Source organism: Artemia franciscana, chromosome 1 (assembly GCF_032884065.1).
Source record: "Artemia franciscana chromosome 1, ASM3288406v1, whole genome shotgun sequence".
Classification (NCBI taxonomy): Eukaryota; Metazoa; Arthropoda; class Branchiopoda; order Anostraca; family Artemiidae; genus Artemia; species Artemia franciscana.
Window position 1 is genome coordinate 28533377 of NC_088863.1, and position 27100 is coordinate 28560476.

The window sequence follows — 27100 nt, forward strand, 5'->3', positions numbered from 1 at the left end:
CCTTCAAGGGAAAGTTAATAAAATGCTAGGACCTTTAGATTAAACAGGGGGAAATAACTAGTGGTATACAGGAAACTAGGTGCCACGAAACCCGGAAAAAAGTAGCGTTTAAATAAAGGGTACAATTTTTTACCAGTTCACGAGTCACTCTGCTACCTTACAGAATCCCACTGAAATTCGTATGTGGGAAGTCAACAATATCCAGTTCAGATTTTCATTTACAATCTGTCAAAGTTTCTTTTCTTTCAAAAGAAACAAGAATATGCCATTTTGCAAGCATACTATGAAAATACTGTAAATTCAAGTTCGATCGCATAATAAATTCCGTAAAAACGGCGGTTAATTGTCAGCTTAATGCAATAATCATATTGCTACGCCAAATCACATTTAGTGACAATCAAGTCTAACAAAATTGTAAAAAAGGAAATTCAATTGCCCTGATTTATTCCCTTCTCACAAGTAATTAATTAAGAATTAAACTTTGTTGAAAGCGGCAATATCCACAGACTGGACAAAGTCTTCAAATTCAGAAATTTTTTCTTGAAGTTCGTCAATGGATACTTTATCATCTTCTACAACACACATGATTGATAGCTTCTTAATTCCATATGCAAGGGGAATAAGTTTAGCTAGAAAATAAAAGAAAATGAAATTAAAAGTGATAGTAGTCGAATCAGAAGGAAGAAGCTGAATCTTGGGAAAGGTCGGCTATTCGTTCTACTGTTAGAAAAATTTTAAGGGATCATACATTACCACATATAAGAAGTCAAACTAAACAAAATAATTTCACCTAGAATAAAATTAGAGCTGAAAAACTCCTTAGGCTTCCTTTAACACTTAATTGATATACGCAATTAACTGGAAACAAAAAATATTTCCGACAAATATTAGTGTTTTTTCTTATTTAACTAATTATAAACTACAAATGCAAGTTTGAGGGAAAGCAACAATAATTAATATTGTAGCTACATATTTAAAAGTCCATCTAGGTGTGCAATGAATAACCAGCTAAATTTTTCAAGCTATAGACAAGAAATTTTCGATAATCATCTTGGAGCCTTGAGAATTATTAAATTATATAGTAACATTGAAACAAATTTACTAACACACACAGGCAGATAGACAAACACACGCACACAAAGACACACGGACAGACACAAACAAACACACGGAAACAACAAACACACACAAAACACGGACACAGAGAGTCTGAGATAGGTATACACAAATACACACACTCTCACGCACACACATAAATAAAAAATTACACACGAACACACACATCTGAGTATTTCCGCGTAGGTTTGTGTACGTCTTGGAGCAGTCAGGATAATTAAACCTATACAAGTTAGTTGCCAAGTACCTCTTAAAATAACGATGGCCATGCTTATGAGGATAAATTTAAAGAAAATAAGCAAAATTCAATAACAAGCACTAAGAAACACAACCCATTTTAATGAAGAAAAAACCTTTTTTGAAGAAAAAGTGTCAAAAGCCCCTATAGAACCCAAAATCTATTCAACTCCAAGTAACAGAGTAAATCAAAGGCTATCCAGGTTCAGGAGGTGGGGGAGGGGGTAAACCTAGTCTTATTTGTGGTCTATTTCTATTTCTTTAATATTAACTTATCTATTCATTTAATTTCTGCTAGTCTTATTTATTCGTCCATATCAGTGTCTGTTATCCTTGTGCTGGTAGCAGATATTCGTTTAGGATTTCATTTATCTATTCATAGAAACTTCTGTTACTTTTGAACTTGGATTCAGCTATTCCAAGTTTTAATAATGTTCTCCTTTTCTTTGGAGAACTTTTATTTGGCAGCGTTTGAAAATAAATTCATAAAAAGCCTTTCTTATTTTACAATGTTTTTTCTTTATTTCCAGAAAATATTATTTAAACATGATCTGAAATTCTTAAGGAACTATTTTCATCTAAACTTATTTTCTAAAATTAGGAATTCTTATTTTGGAATGCAGTCATTTATGTTCCACGACATGATTGTGTCTAATAAATAATTGACCATCTTTAGCCCTTCATTATACTTGGTTCACTAGAGCCTCAATCTGTCCTATCTATACTATCAATTATCAAGGTGGCAACAACATCTGCAATTAGTAAAGAACTAACCACGACCCATAGTAAAAAAAGAAACATGTTTTAAAAACAAACTGGCTAATGAAAAAAAAAATTGTCATTTCTAGCTGATACACGAATGATAATTATTATCTCAATTAGTCTTAATAGTAAGTTTGTTGCGAAAATAGATTTATGTAAATTTCAAAAATAACCTGAAACCCATTCAAAAATGGCGTCGGATCGAAACAAAACATACATCACTGGTATTGCCATTGCCAAAAACCCTGTACAGGAAACTGGCACCCCCCCCTGACTTGAGAAACAAGAAATATCATTTTTTCGAATGGGTAGCTCTAATGTGTTCTCTTTTTTTTCTCCTTTACAGCTAGCAGGGCACTGGAACATCGCAGAGCTGTTGAAGTACTCATTTAAAAGCAAACAATTTTTTACAAGTGCCTTTTGTAATGAACTAATTATAATATTTAAAATAAACATATTTTAGACAAAAACTGGTCTTCATATATATGATGATTGGATATTATGTCATATTTGAGCAGCCCTCCTGCTTAATTCCCTGGAGTCCAGGCCTGGATATACCAATAAGCCCACTAGACCCGGGTCTAGTGGGCATATTCGTATTCTTGCGATTTCTCCCAAGAATGGCAGCTGAGAGTTTGGTATCACCTCTCTCTTTCATTACTTTTGGCTATCAGTTGCGTTCTTTTCAGTACTCCAACAATCCCCGAATTTTAAAGGACTTCCCCGAAAACCTTGCAAAAACGCTTGGGCCTAGGAGCGTCTAAGCTTTAAATCCGACCCTGCTGAGCTCTGTTCTTTCCTAGATCAAGCTAAGAAAAAGCCATATGCTTTTTCCTGTGTGTAATATATCATGAATTCAGCAGGATTCTTTGTTACAAAAAATCAGGAAGTGCTCCAAAAAAGTCTAGAGATTATCGGGAGACATATCAAATAAATTGAGAAAGAACTATGGAGATTCTAAATAATGATTCTGTCTTACAAATCAGTTTCAGAGCTGGCTTGTCGCAAATGTGTCACAGACCCACTATAAGCTGGTATTACGAAAGTAAAACAGTTCAAGATAGGGATGATACCTTTTTATTGACAGTGAATAGATATAAAATTATTTAACTGGATATTTCGAACACATATACAGTGTTCATCATCAGTCCAGTTATATCCATATTAAATCCATCCTTTATCCATCAAATATCCAGTTAAATAATTTTATATTTATTCACTGTCAATAAAAAGGTATCATCCCTATTTTGAACTGTTTTACTTTCGTCATGGAAAGGCAGTGTGGTCTCCGAAGTTATCTAAGCTGGTATTACTGATATCATGGCCTGGGAACTTACCTGCACCCCAGACAAGACCATCCATTTGTACACTTCGAACTAGTTTCTCCATTTCTGCCATATCCGTTTCGTCGTCCCATGGCTTTATATCCAAAATGACAGAGGATTTGGCAACAATTGCAGGTTTCTTTGACTTCTTATCACTATAGGCCTTCATCCTTTCTGCCTTGATTTTTTCAGCTTCTTCATCTTCCTAAAAAGTTTTGTAAATCAACTAATGCTCTTGAATAATCCAGGCAATATAGACGTTAAACGAAATCTAATGTTAATCTACAGTAGGGCTTATAAATCATAGCAACAGGTTCCAACTATTTTCTTCAGAATTTCCGCACATTACATGTAATTTCTTAAGTTAAAAGTATCTCAGAATTATGTATACTAAGCTGTAGGGAAAAAAAATAACAGTTATTCCTTTATAAACCTTCATAATACCAATTTGGAACTCCTTTAATAGGAGTTAATAGTGAAAAGAAAGTAAAAAAGAAGATAGTACTTTTTTAACTAAAACCAAAACTAGTATCAAATTATAAATGCATAGTATAAAAAATTATAAATGCATGGGTTCACTTTGTCGTACAATTAAATGAAGGCCTTACACTCAACCTCCCTTCCATCACAATTCTACTTGCCTTAGAAAGAAAAACCCATGTTTTAGTCAATCACGTTTATAAGAGAAAATGACTTGCAAACAAAATTCACAAAATTACGACTCGTATCGAAAAATTATAAAAAATAACGGGAAACAAATAATTTATAAAGCCAAGCCAAAAGAATGAATCCTCAACCTAATTAGCAAGAAATAATAATTGAATACATGAACATCCTAAATGCAACTATATAATAAATGTATATACCACCAGACTTCGAAAGATTTGATGAGATAGAAATGCCTATGGTGATTTCTGCTCTTTTAAGCCCCCTGACTCCACCATAACCTCAGTTGGAATCCGTTTATTATTAATGGTCTTAAAAGATTGTCTCAAAACAGTACACATTAACATAAAACACGAAGAAATTAACAGCAACCACTACAGTGCATCACATTATAAAATGGTGATATATAAAATGGTGACTCTACTAATTAGCTCTTAAAGTATACAGGTCTACCAACATCACCAACAGTTGAAGGCAGTGAGTTCAATTTTTTGTTCTGTGGGTTCATTTTATATCATGATGTCGGGTTGATGAGCAATAGGTAATCAAAAAATACAACAACAAAAACGACATATTAGTATCCACAAAAAGTACATGCCTTTTAATCAGATCAGTTATATTATTCTAAGATTGAATTAGATGCAACTAAAAGTCTGTCTATACTGTTAAACCAACAGAGAAATAGAATCCTCGTAGTAGTAGATCTTTGGAATTTGATGATGCTTGAATGGTCAGAGCTAGTTACAGGATACCAAACAAGAGTTTTGTACTCAGCAGTGGCTTTGACCACTGACTAATACAGGGTCATCAAATTAGCATGCCTTATAATTTCTTTTTTTTATCTTTATACAATTATTATCTTGGATAATAACTTTCAAAGGTAAAACTTTTGGATTGCTTAAAAATTTCTCAGCTCCTACTGCATCTCACGTCATCAGAAAACATATGGGCCTAAAATTAAACTTCGAAGCTCTGATAAACAACCAACTGCATAATCCTACTCAAAATGAAGTCAGAGTATTTCTAAAGTGAGGGGGTTTTGAGAGCATAGTCTAAAATTCAAGAAAGTAATCTTAAAGAAAGTATATGTAAATATTATAAGAATATCACACCAGACATGACGCAAGCAGCATCAGGACCAAGAACAATAAATTACCCAATTGCCAAGGGTAGCAACTAGCAAATAGCCATAATTAAAAAGTACTTAGTCCGTTTTAACAAAGTTTTAAAGCTTTGGTCAATTTGTATTCCATTCATTTGAAGGGCAGAAAAAGGGACCCCGAGACCCAATAGCTTTGAAGGCTATTCGTGTCTATATAGTCATGAATCTCTGGTCTTATGTTCGATTCCTACAGCGGCCAAAACCTTTGATGACATATTAGGAATGTCTTTCAAATCAGAACAAGTGTTGATGTCACGCGAAATTACATCATCCTCAGTTACAACCAGAGGTTCCCCAATTGACTAGTGCCCCATAAACTCTATCAAAACAAATGTCGTTGACATGCAAAGTTGCATCATCCTCAATAAATTCGCACAGGTAAACTATCGACTATTATATAACAACCAAAGAAATCTCGAAAGCATTGGCATAAGTAAACAATTACATAACCAACAGGTGTGTTTAATCAATAATATCAACGTCTTCAAGAAAATCAATAACACCTGTCGGTTGCTAGGGATCTAGAAGTAGTTGATATACTCATCAAATTTACTATGGCCCCATTACTTCTGTCATCACTTGCTGAAGAAAACTAATAGCTATTGGTATCAATCTGGAGGTTACAGAATGGGTGATGCAGTTCCTTTCAGGAAGAAAGCAGAGTTAAGATATTTGGAGACAATAGGCAACAATTCAGGGAACAATCCAAGGCCCAACATTATTCAATGTTTTTATTAAGGATGCTTCAGAAGCTGTAAAAAATAATATGAGCCTGTATGCTGATGATTCAAAGCTTATTGGCTCTGCAGTCATCAGTTATAAGAGCTTCTATACAAGAAGATCTGAATTTGATTTCACTATGGGCCCGTGAGTGAAAAAATGAATTTAACATTCAGAAGTGCAAGTCAATGCACTTTGGAAGATAAAACACAAGGTGGCACTACATATGATAGGAGCGGATGGTTTAAGACAATTGATTGACTGTTTGGCAGAGGGGAGAGATTTGAGAATTATTGCTGACGAGGAACTAAAACTTAACAAACATGCACAAACAGAAGTTATTAAAGCAGACCCTTGGAATAATCAAGCGTACTGTACGCAGCAGATCCTTCAAAGTAAGTTATGACCAAACCTTACAAAGGTCTTGTGCGACCATTTATAGAATTTGGTATGTGTGTTGCAACACCTCTGAACAGGGGTGATCAGGAAAAAATAGAAAATGTCCTAAGACAGGCAACAAAAGCTGTTGATGGATGCAAGAATCTTGGCTGTCCATCTTGAGTGAATAAGCTGAAGCTCCCATCACAGGCATTGAAGAGGGAATGTCATTATGACTTAAAAGCTTTTGAATGCAATCTCCTCCTGTCAAAATCTATTTCAGTTTGATGAATACTCCAGGACAAGGGTACATAGTAAGAAGTTATCCTGCAAGAGGGCAGATACAAGAGTCTTCAACCACTACTTCTTTAATAGTGCTTGCCCATTGCAACAATTTTCTGGCTGTAATTGCTCCCTCCGTTTACGCTCTTAAGATTGCTGTCGACGAGAGTTGGTCCATTAAACCACAGAAGACAGAGTGGGATGCAATTTAATCAATCGCTCCCCATCATCACTAACCAGTGACTACAGGATTTTTTCCTTTTCACTGGACAATGTAATTTAAGGTAATGTTATGCATCTTTAATATCAAAGTTATGCAGATATTACTGTTATGTTTAGGGAGTGAATGATACCTTCCCCAAAGTATTGCATATGTTTACTGATGTTGCACCTAATTTGGCTTCTGGCCATTGAGGAATTGTTCAGAGAATGATCTTAAACATATTAATTTTGCTCACTAGAAGTTTGTTCTATTAATAAATAACAAAATGGAAATTTGGTTTACATAGAGCACATGACTTACATTAATAAAACGTAAGCTTTAAAAGGGTCCAGTTGTATTACAACTGTTCCGTGTAGCTTACTCCTACCAGAACTAATACTATTCCCAGGGCTGCTGGTCAAGAGTGGGTCTCAAAACTGATTTCAGATAGGAAACAAAAATTTTCCCTTCTACTCCACATTGTCTTAACAGTCCTGATACCTCCTATTGCAACAAATACTGGTGATGCAATAATTACTCCTACAATAGTGCCACTATTAAAGCATCCAACATATGTGACTATAATATACTAATTAAAAAAAAAAAGCTACATTAAAAATGCATTTTGATGAACAGAGATTACAAGCAACACAAAGTTCTAGCCAAACACTTGTGCTTTAATAAAATTGAAAGCTATACCTGAGTCATTTGATTAGAGATACATACAAAGAGAATGGAATATAAGCTTGGAAACGAATCTGTAAATTTGAAAAATATGGAATCTTGCTTTTTTTTCAGAAGAACAATCATGGATGTGCGTTTTTTTTTGGCTTTTTTTTGCATATTTTTCCCAGAAGCAATCATATAAAATCTGTGGTCCTAGAAGATCAAGAGAGGACTCATTTGATCAGAAATCTTAAGTTCTATTGCTGTATTTAGATGACCAAAAATATTGGAGGGCAACTAGTCCTTCTTCAACACCCCTTTTTTCTCCAAAGCCATCCGTTCAAAATTTTTATATAGCCATTTTGACCCCCCTCCCCCAAAAAAGATGACCAAAAATATTGGAGGGCAACTGGTCCTTCTTCAACACCCCTTTTTTCTCCAAAGCCATCCATTCAAAAATTTTATATAGTCATTTTGACACCCCTCCCCCCAAAAAATGCCCCCAGTGGAAGGACTGCAAGCTGTGAAATTTTGCCCATTTTTGGGGAGAGGGGGGATTACATTTTGAGGGGGTATTAACACTCCACTAATTTGTTTTGTAATTTAATACAGGTGCATGGTAAGGTGCGCTGGATTCGGGATCCTTTGTCTGAGAGGACGCGGGTTCGAATCCCAGTGTACCCAATTCTTCAGTTGGGACGGGGGTCAGTGGCGTGACTCTGTAAGCTTAGCCAGAGTCGACCCAGCTCTAAATGGGTACCTGGAGAAATCTGGGGAAGGTAAACAGGAAGGGTGTGTGAAAGCACAGGATGGCTGGCCCCCAACCCCCCATTGCACTTCCTGGCTGAAGGGCCAAGAAACGGAGATCAGCACCGCCGGTAGGGACTGTAAAGTCTAATGCCGTATCCTTTACCTTTACCTTTACCATGGTAAGGTAAAATGTTGCCCAGTAATAGTTTTATAATTTCTTATTAATAAATACTTCACAACAACCTAAGTTCATATAATCAAGAATAAAATGCTCTCCTCAGTGACATGAATCAAGAGAAGGAGGGCCATTATTCCTTTTCAAGATTTCTCCCCTCCTTTTTGGAGGGGAGAAATCTTGCAAAAATTATCCTTTTTGGTATTTGCATTGAAAAATAGCCTTTTTGCATCTTCATGGAGAAAATAGTAAAATTAGTCCTCCCCTTCCCCAGTCTGCATTTTGGTGATAACATTGACGTTCCTTGAATTTAGTTTTAAAATCTAAATGACTCTTGTAGTCAATATGAAAAATTAAATCTAAAATGTAGACAAACTACTGGAAGGAGGTACAATTTTATTCCTTTTTATACTTGGGCTATTATTAAAAACAAAAGCAAACATAAAGAAAGAAAAAAAGCACATGCTAAATTGAATCATCTTTTTGAGAGAAAACCCATGGAAAGGAGCAGCCAAGCATTATAAATCTTGGTTAATCAATAAAAATGCAAGAAAACTAAAATCAGTGAATTACCTCATCTGATCCAAAAAGATCAACATCATCATCTTCTTCTTTGGATGCAGAAGTTGGAATACCGGGAAATCCTTTCTTTTCTGCATCGGAAAAAGAACTAATGTGCTTGTACCATCGAAGCAAGTAAGGAAATTTGTCAGACGGGGCTTTATTTAGCTGATTGAAGGCAGCAACATCCTCTTGGGATGGTTCATATCTAAAAATATAATTAGTTTCAGCTGTTGGATGTAACATAGTTTTGGCCATAATAGTTACATACCTCTACGATTGCTCCAAAATCTCCTGACCATTTCAAATAACTTAATAACAAAGATGAAAGAATTGATGGTTGTCAAAAACTTCAATAGCACAAGATGGACAAATTATGATTTGAAAATATCCAATATACAAATTCAAAATTAGAAGGAGCTGATTGAGCATTTTTTATAAAAATGTAGTTAAGACTCAGAATTGCATTTTAGACTATCACTTTCCAATTTTACCAAATTATTTGGATCAATTGTAGCAAAGATATCTCTGTCTGACATGTCAATAAGCTTATTTCAGAAAATAGCCCAGATATCAGAGCCTATGTTCATTTCAAAATATCTGGGGATATTGATAGTGGGTAGCATATGGATCTATCAGAGGCAGCATGCTAGTGCTGCTTAAGTAAAAGCCCATAAGCCTTCAATGTTGCATCGTTCTTCCTTTTAATCAGAGCAATTCACGCAAAATGGATGACCACAGCTTGGGGGGGACTCTTTTGAAAATAAAACGGAAGTTCTAAAGTCCCTTTTAAGAGTCAAAAGTGATTGAAGGAAAACCAACCCCTTCTACACTCTTTTTTGCTACCCACCCTCTGTAGATATTTCATGAAAATTTTGCAATAGCCTATTAAAAAAAAGATGTTAAATGCAATTTAAATTTCTTTGGAGCTGACATCACCTCCACAGCCCATAGGGCAATAAATAACATAAATTTTCAATTTTTTCAACATAGATTTTATAATGGAAAAGGAGAGCTTGTTGCTTGAAACTTTCAGAGATTGTTTTCTAGGTCAATCTTTTGTTCCTGATCTATGTAAAAATTGCAAAATTACAGCAAATAGCTCTCCCCCTTAAAAAGGACCCCAAAAACTTCTTCTAATTTGCCCAAAACTTTTATCTTTAATTCCTTGGTCTGCAGTGATCCAAATGAAGAAGGGAAAATAGAAAACAAATATTAGCCCCCCATAAAACAGGCTTGGCAAAGGACCAACAAACTTCTTTCCCAAGCCACTTCTCTAAAAATACAGGTTACAAAAACTTGGAAAAGTTCAAATGTCCCTCTTAAGGGACAAGAATTATTTGGGGGCAACCAGTCTCCCTTTTCAGTCCTTTTCTGCTATCCAAACCCACTAAATACCCTGATATTTCAACGGAGTTTTGAGTAATTTGTTCAGAAATGTTAAAAAATCTAGTAAGCATATCACTTGATCAAGAACCCCAACAGTCCAAGGACAATTTATATTATGCAAATTAGCCAATATCCTAAGACATGTTTTAGCAGAATAGGTCTTAGGGATCATTCACTAAGCCCAGATTTCCAGTTTCCCAGGGGTATAGTCTGGAAACAGTATGGGCACCTGTACATCTGAGTTTTCAAATTGTCAACAATGTCTTGGAAATGACTTGGATATCAAGTTTAAAGGTTGAAGGAATGTTAGGATCAAAGTAGACCTTAATTTTCTACTTGGGGGAGCTTAAAGATATATATTCTAAATCCAGTTAATATCTCTTGCATTATAATCTTCTATGAGACCTAAGATCTCTCCAAGGTTAATTACAAGATACTATGTGTCACAAATCAGTATTGATTTGGTCCTTTAACTGTGAGGACATAAACTGAATTTAACTCTGAATCAAATTGTATTGCGCAACTAGTGAAATTGAGTACATACCAATTTAGCATTCTAAATTTGAGTTTTTTAGGCTACCGCAACAGCAACGCTTTAAGAAATTTATAATAAAATTTCTTGTGATATTTACCTAGATTTATCAGCAGTCAATTGAACCAATCTTACACCAAACCATCTTCTGGACAACACTGTACTGTTTTTTAGTGGATGGTGAAGTCCTCCCTTTAGTGCAGACAGTCTGGTTTTATAATATAAATTTCTTTTTCTTCTTCTTTTTGATTGTATTAAAGCTTATTCCAATAGGCAATGCATAGAACACCCCCCCCCAAAAATCCCCCCGGACCCTACCCCAAGTACCACCGAAAACATTCAACCCCTTGGCTGGTCAAGTCAACTTTCTCAAAGCTCACATAAGGGGTCATTGAATAATACAATGGTGGAAGTCGGGCGTATGTCACAATACAAGATGATAATGAAAATGAATTTCAAGAGGTCCTATCAAGAAACTCCAAAAAAAGGAAAAAAATTTCCCTAATCAAAAATAATACCCCTCCTCATGATCCAACATCCCCCTCACAAAACCTTGGAATTTACTTCAAAATCACTCCAAATACCCCCTTTGAAATAAAAAAGATAGCTCTCTTGAGGGTTGCAATCTTCAAAGTGTTAAAATCAATGTTTTCATTAAACATTAACCGTGATGGATCTGCTAAAAGCCCTTCAAGATTCTAAATCAGCAGATATATTACACAATTCAAAATCTCTTCTTAACATACCAATAAAATCTGTTCTCTGGACCCCAAACCAAAACCCAACTAAAATACTAGTGTATAACATCCCTCCAGAAATTCCCATTCAGGATCTAAAAGAAGGGCTCTCTGACAGAACTGGTAACCCAATCTTAGTAGCTGATGTAACCCAATTGGGTAAACCAGATGCCAATGGCCAAAAGTTAAGCAAGTCTTTCTTATTCATACTAAGACAAGAAAATAATAACTTGGATCAGATATTCCTCTTTGGACAAAGGAAACCCCACAAGCCCTACAAGCCAAAACCTATCCAATGCCAAAAATGTTTAAAACTAGGACACCCAAAAAACACATGCAGTGAAACATTACATGAATGCAATTCTTGTAAAAACTCCCACCCCACTGGAATGACAAATTGTAAAAACAATCAGCCAAAATGTATCAATTGCAATGGTCCCCACGATTTTACTAATAAAACTTTATGTCCTGTATATAAAAAACGAGCACTAACACTCCAAATAGCAACAGAAAAAAACATACCTTACCCTTTTGCAGCAATGGAAGCAAATGCAGCTCAATCACACCTGACCAAAAACTTTATGAAACCACCCAACCCTCTCACCCACAGGCCAACCATTCTACCAAAAACATCAAGCATCCCCAATAAGATTCCTTCCTCAAAACAACCAAGCTCACATTCCTATAAGAGAGATTCACCCTGGACAAACCTTCTAGCCTCTGCAAGTAATGATAGAAGATCAGAATGGCCACCTCTCCCAAGTAGAAATGAATCAGAAGTATTAACGGGAATTAATCAAATTATCAACAAAAAGCCAGATGAAAATCCAAATGAATTAACACCTAACATGTGCCTATTTATACTAAATTCTAATGCAGTACAGTCAATGAACCTAAAACAACCACAAAAAGCAAAAATCATAAGCGAATTGGCAAAATTGTACCTACCCAATCACATGCATATCCAAGCAAAAAAAAGATCTTGCTCTGCTCCTAGCAAAGCTAAACATTGACACACAGCAAAATGAAAATTAAAACAACAAAGCAGCATATTTCAATACTTCAGTGGAATATAAGATCACTTTCAGAAAATAAGTTAAATGAATTTTTATCTTTTATGAATAATAATTCCATTGATATTGCTTGCCTTCAAGAAACCCATTTGACTAATAACCAACAAACAAAGTTTCCAGGATATACTATCCTGAGAAAGGATAGGTCTTTACAGAGAAAAGGAGGTGGCGTAGCTATAATTCTAAATAATAATATTAAATTTCGCGGTAGTAATTTCCCAGATTTTTCAACTGATGTTGATGTTATTGGTATCAATGTCTGGATAAATAATACAAAAACATACATATTAAGTCTTTATAACCCTAATGGCCAGACTACAGATGCCATGGACTTTTCCACCTATATTACTAATTCTAATATGCTAAAAAACATAATCATCTGCGGGGATTTTAATGCCCACAGCCTTCTGTGGGGGGATAAGCCAGCAAACAAAGCTGGTAAGCTTATTGAAAGATTGATTTCAAATAATGCCGATTTAGCAATTGCTACCCCTCCTAATCTAAATACATATTTTAACCCCAAAAGTGGCAAATTCTCAACTATCGACCTACAATTTGTTTCAATAAATATACTAAATAAAATTTATATTAAGAAAATTGAAAATCTATGCACTGACCATTTTGCAATAGTATCCTCTTTAAATGAACCAGCCAAAATTCTCCCACATATCCCTAAATATGTCAACACCAAAGCAAATTGGACCATGTTTAGAAATAAGCTTAATGAAGAAATCCTAAGTTTAACCCAGAATTCTCATACCTCTGTTGTAACTGCTGACACGTATGCTGAAGCTATGACATCAATATTAACAAATGCAGCTAATCAAGCTATCCCCAAAACGTCACCAAGAAAAACTATCCCTAAACACACCCGTAAAGCATGGTGGACAAAAGATTGCCAAATTATGTGGAGAATAAAAAATGCAACTAGGAGAGCATACCTAAAAAAAACCATCCCCTGCCACATATCTAAGTAAATTACAAGCAGAGGCTAACCTCAAGAGAACAATAATTAATGCTAAATATAATTATTGGAATAATTTTGCAAATTATCTTTCCAGAGAAACATCTGAGCCAAGCATACATAGACTTATAAGCAAAATTGGTGGGAAAAAAACATCCCCCAACCCTCTTATGTATGAACTAATACATGAGAATTCCTACTATGATAATGACACTGATAAGACAAAATTATTTGCCTCCCTTTTCTCAAAAAAGCTAACATCAAAAACAAAAATTTCACTACTCAAATCTTGACAAATCCTATTTACCAGCCCCGACCAGGTTCAGAGTATATAAACCATCCCTTCTCAATACATGAATTGAATAATGCAATACAGCATATCAAGGCCAATGCTACAAGTAGCTCTGATAATATACACCCTATATGGATAAAGAATCTTACCCCTTTGTACAAACAGGAGCTCCTAAATTGCTATAACCATGCATGGGCTACATCCACATTCCCTAACAACTGGAAATGTTCATCTCTCATACCAATTTTAAAGAAAAATAAACCTGAACATGACCCTGAGTCATATAGACCTATAATGATTACCCCAGTGCTGGGAAAATTAATGGAGAAAATGATTTACCATCGGCTGCTATGGTTTGTTGAGAAGCCTCATACTCAAACTGGCTTCAGGAAACACCACTCATCAACAGATGGTTTCATAGTGTTAACAAATGCAATAAATGAATCCCTATCAAAAAATAATGTTCTAACTGCTGCATTCCTAGATTTTGAAGGAGCATATGATAATGTTGACCACCAGATTCTCTTAGTTAAACTTACAAACCTTGGACTACCCCCCAAACTCGTATCCTTCATAAAATCCTTCATAGAAAACCGAAGTTTCATTGTTTGTGTAGGTTCAGCCTCTTCACCCAAAACTTCAATAACCAAAGGCCTTCCACAGGGTGCAGTCCTAAGCTGCCTCCTATTTTCACTATTTCTCTGGGGCATGAACCTCCCACATACCAATCTACAGTATGCTGATGATCTGGTATTATGAGCAACTGGCAATACCTTCGAGATTGCGCATTCAAAGTTGCAAAATGCACTTTTCCAATTTGAAAAGTTTTCTCAAAAGTCCATTTTACCTACTGCACCCACAAAGTCAAAAATTATCCAATTCCACCATAAGTGAAATCATTCTAATGCAAGGCTAACATTAAATGGAATACTTATCCCAGAGGACAATCAAATTAATTATCTAGGGCTCATACTTGACCAAAAACAAAACTTCCACCTCCACATCACAAACACAATAAAAAAGTGCTATAGAAAAATAAGAATAATTAAAAGGCTACTAGCCATACCTTGGGGCTGTATTGAGAAAACACTACTCCAATTTTATAAATCATATACAAGACCCCATATTGATTACGGCCTCATAGTTTATGGTGCTTGTGCTAAGACCCACATGCAAAAAATCGAAACGACGCAAAATGATATAATTCGTCTTATATTTGGTCTTAGGAAACCAACAAAAACTAAGTTTCTGCTTAGTGAGAGTGGATTATCACCAATAAACGCAAGAAGAAGATCTCTACTAATTAATTACCTTACAAAAATTGAAGCCAATGATTCTCATACCCTGCATAACTGGCTAAGAAATCCATCTATGTTTAGAGGCGTTGCAAATGAATATGCAAATATCCAAAAGAAGTTCCCAGTGCCAGTAAAATCTATTGCACCCACATTCCCCCAAACCCCCCCCCCCCTTGGAGTTGGTCAATCCCCATAATAAAGACTGAATTCTCAAAGTGGACCAAAGAACTTACCCCCATTTCTTTTATTCAGAAAAAATTTGTCGAGCTAAATAATGTTGCTTATAAAAACCATATCCAAACTTTTGTACATGGGTCCAAAATGAATGAGGAAGTGGCAAGCGGAGCATTCTTCCCAACCTATATTGCTTTAGGAGAGAGATTACACGATAATTCATCTGTAATGTCTGCCAAGCTAAATGCCATAATCATGGCATTAAATTTCCTCATGGTTAATGAATATATGAATGTTAATATTAAAAATATTATGATATATTCTGACTCTTTGTCAAGCCTTGAGCTTCTTTCTTCAGCTCCTCAATATAAGATGGATATTGACATATTTCTTTGTCTTAGGATTATTGATAATTTGCTTCAAAAGGTATTTTAACTCATATCCAGTATATTCCAAGCCACTTGGGTATAATAGGTAACCATAAGGCAGATGAAATAGCAAAAAATGCTTTAAATATTGACCAGCCAAGTGGGAGACCAATCCTCATTAGAGATATTTACCGCTGGAGACTTACAGATGTACTGCTAAACAATAAGAATCCTACCCTATCACCTTTCCCAAGTAAGCACCTTTCCAAGATTTATCATAGAATTTGGTCAGGTTAAAATGGGCAAAATTTTCAGGCATTTTCATATCAGATCCCTAATTCAAGTGGCGAAGTTCCCTCGTCCCCACTTTGCAGGTCATGTAATCTTAAGAATGAAACAATAGATCATTGCCTATTTGAATGTAATATGCTGACATCTGCACAGTATAGCCTGCGATGTAAAACGTTAGAAGGCTTCAAACACCACAAAATTCCACTAACAGCCAAGAGTCTTGCTGACCATACTTTCTTGCAGAGCACAGAGCTCAATATATATTATCTTATAATTCAACTACTGGTATCAAAAGATATACTTCAAGAAATATGAGCAGATACAAATCATATAAGACAAACCAGCTCCATAGCTCTGTTGATCCCACAGAGTGAGCCAAAAGGAAAAGGGCTAAATAGTATTGACTGAAAAGCCCATCTGCTGAAAAGAAGAAGAAGCATTCATTCAAGAAGGATCTAATCCATTAATTTGTTTGACCAGTTTTTGAGTGAAATAAGCATGAGCAATAGCCAAGCAAGTGGGGCTTATGTTCATTTAATGTGATTTAACCTTGATGGTTATTATCATGTTATTACAGTAAAGGATAATGTCAGTCACCCAGATCACTCTGGTGAAAGCCCATAAGGACTTGTCTTTGAGGCTTGAAGCTTGGCTTGTGGCCATTTCTGTGTTGCAATCAGAAATTAAAGGTCAGTTATCTGCACAATTCACTGAAATGAAGTCTGAAATTCAGTTGCTAAATTGAAAGCTCTCAGAAAAGGACAAACTAATCTCTGAACTCAACTCGAGGATTGAACATCAGGAGCAGCAATGATTACTGGAACTACAAGTTAAGGATCATAAGCTTAACCTTGTCAGCATAATTTAAGAAAAAAAAAGAAACTGCAAAACCCTTGAGCAACATCTTCAGGATTTATTCAGAAGTTCTCTGAAGATTAAAGACAATATTCAGATTACTAGATCATTCAGAGTCAAGCAAAAACAAAGTGATGTTTCTGTCCACAGGAATGCCAAAAAACCTTGTTAACAGCCTGTTCTCTTCTCTTGCAGCAAGGAGTTGGACATTCTTGCTATCATGAAATCAGTGGGTAAACTAAAAGGTTCAGCACTGCGTATTTGCACTGATTTACCACCCACCCTAAATGCTGCTTGCCAAAGCTAAGGCTTTAAAGGACTCAAAAAAATATAGCTATGTACAACTAAGGCAAATTGGCACTGTTCTTAAGTTAGAGTATTGCAGTGCATCAAATGAACAGTGGTTGGACACTGATGACAGTGACTAATCTAATTATCATTGTGCAGGCTGCTGATGTTTTTTCTTTTTTTTCTTTTAAGATTACCCAACATTTAACTATGTTTCTTACCAGGCTTATTTTCTTTTTTGTTTCACTATTGTATTTTGGTTTATTTTTAAAAACATCAGTTCAAAGATCATATGTGCTTTTTAGTTATTATTTGTACTCAGTAAACTGGAGATCCAATATTCTGGGTTTTGCAGTTGAGCTGCCCAGGGCAGAATGCAATGATAGTATGTTTATATGATTGACAATCATTTGGGCATGCCAGGGAATGACGGATTGATGTCTTTTGAGGTGAATCTGCTTAATTTTGTGAACCTTTCAGTATTTCTGATAATGAAAATGATAATGCACTTGTAAACAATTTTCCATCAGCTTGTTATTCATGTTTGCATGATACACTAATCCTGAATGATGTGAGAATTGGATTTGTGAACACCCAAGGTTTTCTGAATAGTATGAATGAAATAATTACTTTACTCCTCTTAAAATCTGTCAGTATTCCTGGTGTTTGCAAATCTCTTTTAAATGAAATGACTCTACCAAACATCAGAAGTTCCAAATTACGTTTTTACAGCAAAAAATTGGTCGACTAAGAGTAAAGGGGGTTTGGGATTTTTTATTAAAGAGGATATTTCATTAAGGTAGCTTTCTGATATAGAGCAACTTAGCACAGAAATGCTTTGTGAAATTATTGCAATTGAATTTAAATTAGGGCTACAAACTGCACAAGTGTGTGTTGTGTATAGGCCAACTTTGTCATCTGTTAATGAATACCTAGTAATTTTTGAAAAGTTAGTAGGGTCATTGGCTGGTCATGAGGTGATCCTAATGGATGACTTTAATACTGACCTAATGGAATACAAAAATGATACACCTACATCTAATTTCCTTTCCCTTTTGTTTTCAAGATATTTTCACTGTGTGCAATATTCCCAGTCATGTGACTGCTTCTTCAGCAAAATTAATTGACAACATTTTTTTATAAGATCAGTTATAACATCAAATGTGGTGTTGACTGATTTTTCTGACCATTTTTTTTTATTTTAGCTGATGTAAATTACGCAGTACAGTCATCTAAGTTTATTGAAACTACATGACAAATAGTTAATAAATCAAATTTAGCAAACTCGGACTATTCTATCTTCTTATGATTAGTCTAATCTTCTAACTTACAATCATGTGGATGTTGTTAAAAAAAACTTTTTTAGAAAAGTTCTGCCTGGCTCTTGATGATAGTTACCCCATGGCTAAATTTGTAGAAAAAAAATATAATGTCCTGAAGCAAATGTGGATAATACAAGGTCTTCTCAAATCTATCTGGGTTAAAAATGAGTTGTTTAAGTTATTTTTGGTGGACCCATCTGAATAAAATAAAATCTAATTTAAGAAGTATAAGAATTGTCTAACTAAAATAATTTGTGGAGGTAAGAATAGATATTATTCTGAGGCTTAAAGTTTGCCTAAGAAGACTTGGCAACTAATTAATTCTTGTCTTGGTCAATACCTGCCTTCAAAGAGTCCTATAGAGATACATAATTTAGCAGGACAAATTATAAAAGGTGATGTTCATATGGCAGATTGCCTTGATGATCACTTTGCTTCAATTGGAGAGGTTGTGACTGAAAAATTGCAGAAAGGAACTTCTAATAGTAATGATAGAATTATAAAGTGTTTACCAATTTCATCAGATTTATCAATATTTTTGACTCCTGTAATGGAATGTGAACTGTTGAATATATGTGTATTAATGAAGAAGGATGATTCTCAAGGACTTGATGGAGCTTTGACTTAAATGCTAAGATAATTTTGTTGCATAAAGGGGGGGGGGGTTCTGTGAGCTCTACTAATTACAGACCAATATCCATATTATCTGGTTTTTCTAACGTAATTGAAAGGTGTTTTTACAATAGAGTGCACAAGTTCTTGGAATCTTGGCAATTTTTAAGTAAATTTCAGTTTGGTTTTTGGAAAGAATATTCTACCCATCATGCAGTCTTGCTATGCTGCAGTATATTCATGAATGTTTAGATAAAGAGCTTCTTCCTGCAATGCTGTTCTTGGACTTAGAAAAAGTTTTCAACACAATTTGTCATGAAATATTACTGTACAGTTAGGTAATTGTGATATTAGAGGCCCAGCCCTGAATTTTGTGAAATCATATTTACATGGTTGGTATCAGGTAATGCAAATTAATGATTCCTTGTCTATGCCTTGTCATCAATCAGAAAAGGTTGGTGTTCCACAGGGGTCCATACTTGGTCCATTGCTATTCCTGATTTATATTAATGATTTTTGCAACCCTTCTGACAGGGGGAGCCTCAACATTTTGTTTGCTGATCATACAGGTTCAACTATTACTTGCAAGTCCACAGGTGATTTGAAGTAAAAGATTAAGGGAGTTTTAACAGTATTGATTCAGTGGTTACATGCTAATTGATTGTCACTAAACATAGCTAATACGAAATTCATGGTTTACAGCCGCATTTATAAAGAGCCTATTGAATTTGATAAGGTGAGTGTTGAAGGCCTAAATATAAGCATTCAAAGAGTAAGTTTGATATGGTACCTTGGTGTGGAGATTGATTATAATCTTTTGTTTAAAGGTCATCTTGGTTGTCTTCAAATTAAAGCAGCACAAGGAGTTTGAGTCATGTATAGGTTGCAACATTTTTTCCCTTATGAAATATTAAGATTGTTATATTTTTCTTTAGTTCATTCCCATTTATCATATTATCCTATTGTTTATCTGGCAACATTTGAAATCCACCTTAAAGCATTACAAATTGTGCAAAACCAGGCTCTAAGGATTTTACATAAGCATACACCATCATCTTCATTGTACCCTGGTAAGACAATGACAGAAACTCTTCATTTGTTAATGCATATCCTTCCTATTTCTTGTCTATGTAATCTTTTTTCAGTACTGTTTAACATTAGGTATGACCATCAAATGTTCTCAGTTTCAACCCACTGATATTCTTGGGGGTAAGGGCAAACTTCATCATTATGACACTCTTCATAAAGACCAGCATATTTCCTCTTGATTTATAACAGAGCAATCAAGATTTTCACCAAGGAGCATGGTAACAAGCACATGGAGAAAATTTCATGCTGTATATGATGATAGTAAATCATATAATTTTCAAATTTTTTCATAAAAGCTTTTCACTATATATATATATATATATATATATATATATATATATATATATATATATATATATATATATATATATATTTTAATTAGTTGTCTCTGATTGCTCATGATGTCATTCTCCATGCATGTTTATTTGATTGTTTTGTTATTGTGATAATTATTTGGTCATATTGCTTTTTGGTGGTGGGCCATAAACTTGGGTATTGGATCTTCAACTAGTTTATTTATGTTGTAAATATTGATAGGGTCACCACAATCCCAAGCTCTGCCTCTCTGTAGTGACCCACTGTATTTTATTTGTTATATATACTATATTAGGACAAATTTTATACTGTCCTAAAAAGGGCTTAAGCCAGATTTGCCTCTCACTCAGACTATCTGTCTTGGCTTTATCTCCAATTAGCCATGGTTGTCATTAGCAGTTGTCATCAAGCCATGGCTAATTGGAGATAAAGCCAAGACACATAGTCTGAGTGAGACAAATCCAGCATAAGCCCTTTTTGGCATTATATAAAAATTAATTAAAATGAAGTTGCTATGAAGCCATGGCTAACTAAACATAAAGCCAAAACAGATAGTCTTAGAGAGAAGAAATCTGGCATAAGCTTGTTGATATAAAAGTCTATCAACAAGTGAAATGACAGGTGAATCTATCCTAGGGTAGAACTAAGGTAGATAGTCATAGAACTAAGTGCTATTCAAAACAAGTTTCTTAGCATAGTTTATCCTTTAAATTCAACTCTTGTATTTTTATTTTTCTATCTCTAAGTACTTTAGAAATACATAATTCTTTTAACTAGAATTTCAAGAATGTTTTAGTTAGAGGAGGGCTAGCAGGGGAGGGGGCAATTCAGAACATTTTACCATGTAAATTTATCTTTAAATTTTGATCCAAATGTTCTCAAAATTTTCAGTATCTCAAAGTAGTTTTCAAACCAATCAGTATCTCAAAACTGGTTTTATCTCAGTTTGACATTTGTCAGTATCTCAAAATCAGTTTTGAGATAGTACTGTGCTACCCTCAAAGGATTAGGTAATTAGGATTTATGTCAAACTAGACAGACTGACATTTAGTATATGTGAGAGTATGTCACAGGGTGGTCAAAATGTTAGTATGAACATTAGGCTAAACTAGAATTTTCCCCTGGTCTGTATAATTCTAGTTCAGCTACTTTTAGCTATATTGGAAAGGGGTTCGGTTAAGGAAATAAGCTTTCAGTAGCAAATTCAGGGTAAGAACATACCCTGAGGTGGTATTACCTAGTTTCTATCTTAACCATATTCTGATTTCTAAGTCTCAAAAATTTGCCAACTTGACAGGTCTCTAGCCTACCTATTGAATTTTTGACAAAGCTACAGTTTACCTTAATTCTCAGTTACCAGTTTCTTCTTTTTCTGGTTTTAGTTCTGAAAATATAATATCTTTAATTTGAGTAGAATTTTTAAGGCATATCAATGTTAATTTTTATTTATTTAGAAAATGTATTTGCAGATCTTTGAAACCTCATAAATTGGGATTGAGCGAAGTTGTGAAGCTCAAAACAAAAAATTCATGTGGGCTACTTCATTTAAGCAGAAGTTCTATTTACAAGGGTCTATCTCCATAGCATAAATAATTTTAAAGGCCATCAAAGGTCACTGCCCTATAGAGGGAGAAGGAGTGGAGGTCAGTAGGCTACTTCAAAATACCTTCCCAGGACATACTTCAGTAAAATTCTAGTTTTGCTACTTTTCTCTATCTTGGAAAGGGGTTAGGTTAGGAAAATGAAACTATCATGGATGGTTTTGCAGACTATATCCTGGGAAGGTATTTTGAAGTAACCACCTATACCCACCTCTACTTAAGATTTGGTGATGTATAAATTAAACCTTGCAGAACAAATCTTCTGCTAAGATAATGTACTAGAAAACTGTTTTCAGCTTCACAACTTTGCTCAATCCTAATTTGTGAAGTTTTGAAGATCTGTAGATAAATGTTTTGCAGTTCACATAATTGACTTACCAATACAATGAAAATTCCAGCTGTTGCCTTTCTTAATGGTCTTTATGAATATAATAATTGCTTATATTGCAAATTCAAATTTAAGCACTTTTTGACCTAACCTAACTAACCCAACCTAACTATAAATAATTTTGGCACTGAGAAAACATAGTATTATTTCATTGAAAATGACTAAAACCATAAAATTTTTTTATCTAACTTAATCATGGAAAATTAGTCCTTGTGGATTATATAACATTAAAAAAATGGATTTATAATGAACAGTAAGTTTGAGACCAATGTTCTAAGCATTTTATACCCCATATTTTAGCCATTTCAAGAGCTCAAAAAGTGCTTAAAATTGAATTTGTAATAGAAGTGATTACTTTTTTTGTAAAGAACATAAAATAGGCATCAAGTGGTATGTTCACTTTATTGGTAAGTCAATTAGGCTATATGAACTGCAAGATATTTACCAATCTGTAAATATATTTCCATAACTAAAAAATCCATTGATATGGCTTATAATTCTACTCAAAGAACAGAAACTGTATTTTAAGAACTAAAACCAGAGAAAAAGAATCTGGTAGATGAAAATTAAGGTAAAATATTGGGTCAATGTTCCTATTACCCAAACAATTGTTTTGGGTCATGAAACTATTGTTAATAGATGCATTTTGACTTTTTGAACATCTTTTTTCTCTTGCAAAATTGCTGCAAACTCCCTGTTATGAAGTTATTATATATTTGCACATTAGGGGGGAGGGGGTAAAGCATAGCATATATTAAATACAGTAATGGTTAGTTTATGTATTTAATATATGCTATGCTTTTCCCTCACCCCCTGATGTCCAAATACATAGCCAAATTTTTTTCTAAACTATTACAGATTCATGATTTCAAATAGCCTATCTGATCAACAAAAACAGAAATGATTGCAATTCTATATGTGTAAATACAGGATATTTGGGCCAGAATAACTCTATAATGGTGAGTTTGCAAGAGAGAAAAGATGTTCAAAAAGTCAAAATGCATCTAGCCTATTAACAATAGTTTCAGGACCCAAAACAATTGTTCAGGTAATAGGAACATTGACCAGTAAAATTCTAGTTTGGCTACTTTTTGCCATCTTGGAAAGGGTTAGACTAGGGAGAATGGAAATTTCAGTGACAAATCCAGGGTCTAAAATATAGTCTGGGAAGGTGTACCCAAGGTTTTAGTGACAAATCCAGGGTCTAGAATAGTCTTGGAAGGTGTTACCAAACTTTCATGTTAACCCTCTTTTGATTTTCAAGTTAGAAATGTGTATGCTTGACAGGTCTATAGGCTATTTATTGAAACTTTGGCAAAGCAATATTTGGTCAATGGGTAAAATTCTAGTTAATTGACTTCTTGCTATCTTGAAAAGGGTTTAGGTTAGGAAAATGAAACTTTCAGGGATGGGTCTACAGGCTAAAGTATGTCCTGGGAAGGTATTTTAAATTACCCACCTCCACTCCTTCTCCCTCTAGAGGGCCCTGAAATTTGCCTACATGACAGGTCTATACCTATTGAAATTTTGACAAGACAACATTTTACCTGAATTTTCAGTTAGGCCTACTAGATACTTTTTCTCTGGCTTTAGTTCTGAAAATGCAATTCCTGTTATTTGAGTAGAATTTTGAGCCATATCAATGTTTTTTTTTTCAAAATTTAGGAAATGTATTTGAATATCTTTAAAACCTTATAAAATGGAATTGAGTAAAGTTATGAAGCTGAAAACAATTTTGTTGTACTTCAGTTAAGCAGAAGATATATTTTGCAAGATTTCACTTTTATAACACTCATATTTTAAATGTCATCAAAGGTCAGGGCCCTTTAGAGGGAGAAGGAGTGGAGGTAGTTACTTCAAAATACCTTCCTGAGACACACTTTAGTCTGTAGATTCATCCCTGAAAGTTTCATTGTCCTAACCTAAACCCTTCCCGAGATAACAAGAAGTCAATTAACTAGAATTTTACCGTAAGTTTTAATGGCCTACCCTTGAAGGTAACTCTTGTTGGCCAAAAGCTCGTTTAGTTGTTCCTGTCCCTTTTCGGCTTTTAGGTCAATATTGGCCATTTTGATCTTTTTTTACAGCAGAAAACAGAGGATACGAGATAAATATGATGAAGATGAAAATCCAACAGTCCTTTAAAAATGAAGGTGTCTATGAGAAAAAAGCAAATCAGATGGCATGGAAGTGGATCCCGACACCGTACCGGTATTCTTATCGGTGCCGAATGGCTGATTTCTAAGGAAAACGGCGGCATGTAGCCGGCTTATGGCGATTTTTTTTATTAGGGAGGAGCTACAAATCTGCTCTTAGCATCCCAGCTCATGTATAGCTCAAACTTGAATAAACAGAAGAACCTACTAAGACCCTTTAGAACTCCAATGGCATGTACTAGACAAAGACAGACGTAAACTAGAGGAAAACGTGACATAAGCAACAACCCTCAAAACTCTGTAAGAACAAAAGCATTCTTTTCTGGTTTTTTAACCTCTGAGTACACAATAAACCGTAGTATTCACTTTCCGCCGAGTTTATGTTCTCGTGATACCTATTGTTGCACTCGATGAAGCTCAGTAATCACATTATCATACTTTTCAGCCAAGTGTGTGTCACAATAGTGGAACAGCTTTTATTTTACGCTATTGAAAAGGCAAAGAACTGGAAGCTAAGAACTCTGTATAAAAAAACAAACAATGCTTTCGAAATACCTTATAGCATTTAAATTAGAGGTGGTTTGGAGGATTTAACAAGATTTAAACAATTACAGCCGTAATACATATAAGAGGAAGCAGATTCAGCTTTCTATCTTTATTTTAACAGTCAGGTGCGTCTCAAAGGAAGGGGAACAGCAACCCAGCCTTTTTTAGATTCTGTAAAAATAGGACCAAAGTCCAAAGTTTAAAACTTCGATCTGATTTCAATAGCTATTCCAAGACTTGGTAAAGAAGGTCCGAAATTCATTAGTCGAATTTAGAAATTCTATGAATCAAATTTCGAAATGATATCACTAGCTATTAAATATAATTAAAGAGGAATCAAATTCTAAAATTGCCACGCTATGTTAAAAATAATTTGAAAGTTTGTTTGAATTTTGCGCTAGATTTTAACCTTGTTTTTTTCTCCCTTCTTTCCAAAATCCAAGTGAACTCTTTAGAACGGATATGGTAAAATTTGAAATGGGTTATCACCAAATCGGCCCAAATTAGAGAAACTAAGCAAAATCTACTTCTGACCTAACATAAGTTACTCGTTTATCGCATTTACTGCTTTTGAATTGGTTTGACGTATTTTATTTTAATTCTTTCTTCACCAAAGTTAAGAGTGGTTAATAGAATAAAATAAGCAAAAAATGTCAAGAGTTCAAGAATGTATTTTTATTAAGAACTTCTGAAAAACAATCTTAACATAGAATCAGTGATATTATCTAGAGTTTTTATCTGCTTTATAAAACAAAAATAACGATTGGATGTGTTAACCCTCCACTTTTCAGTATGCAAAATTTGAAACAAATCAAAACTGTCATGGCTTTTCTAACACTATCTTAGATTCAAGCAGTTTATATTTTTTGTTAATAGATGGCAAGCTAAGATTTTTTTATGATGGAATACAAAATTTACAGAGAGAAACTATTTGCAGTCCTCTAAATTCCAATTATTTTGCCATTTCATGGTATACCGAGTCTCTCTGAAGACACGAATGGATAATCCTTAATTCCAAGATTATAACTAAAAAATGACAATTTTGCCAAGAAATAAGTAGAACTATCGCAAAGGGTTGAAAGGATCAAAGGCATGACAAGTTATGGCTCATAATGTGAAAACGATTTTGAAAGTGAATGAACTTAATAGATGTATAAAAGCGAAATAAGATCTGTAATGGTGAAAGTTTGTATTGCTGTTATCCACTTAAAACAAATTCATTTAAAAAAAATATCTACGAAACAAGTTTTTCAAAAAAGAAAAGAGCCCCATTAAACCAAAATGAGCGCAAATTTAAGTAAAATAATCTTCCAAGTGTTAAACTATCAAGAATTACCATCAATAAATGGAATGAAACCCAAAACCAACATGAACTGCAATAAATAACTAAGTCAAACTCAAAGCGAATAAAAATCAACATGAGTAGGGCTGACAACCCCCATACCTTCTCAAGACCATTTTTATAATTTACACTTTACTAAAAACAAAATAGATTTTAAATATTTTCACTTTTTAGACTATAATACATAAAAAATTAGTAAAACCTTAAGGAATAAATGTCCGGATATGTATATTAAACTGACAATCCAATGTCATGGGTTTTATTTTTCAGTAAACTACATGACCAGGAAACTAAAAAAAACTAAGTGAAAATATCAACTGCCATAATTCCCATCGGCCTCCTATTGAAGGTGAACTTTTAACTCTACAAAACAATGAAGTAACTTTCAAATCAAAAATCACCAAATTACAAGGGGACTTAATAAACAACGAAGGAATGATTACTAGACTAAGGGATCAGCAATCAA

The 27100-nt window shown here is 34.4% G+C and overlaps 1 protein-coding gene across 1 annotated transcript; it reads right to left on the reverse strand.

Annotated features, from left to right (window-relative positions):
• Nucleotides 1-427: 427 nt before the first annotated feature.
• On the reverse strand, nucleotides 428-24783 carry LOC136028034 (elongation factor 1-beta). Its single transcript, XM_065705620.1, has 4 exons — nucleotides 24580-24783; nucleotides 9015-9210; nucleotides 3453-3645; nucleotides 428-629 (listed from the first exon to the last, which is right to left on the reverse strand). The coding sequence occupies exons 1-4, from the start codon at nucleotides 24657-24659 to the stop codon at nucleotides 475-477; spliced, it is 624 nt and encodes a 207-aa protein (XP_065561692.1). The 5' UTR covers nucleotides 24660-24783; the 3' UTR covers nucleotides 428-474.
• Between the last annotated feature and the right edge of the window lie 2317 nt (nucleotides 24784-27100).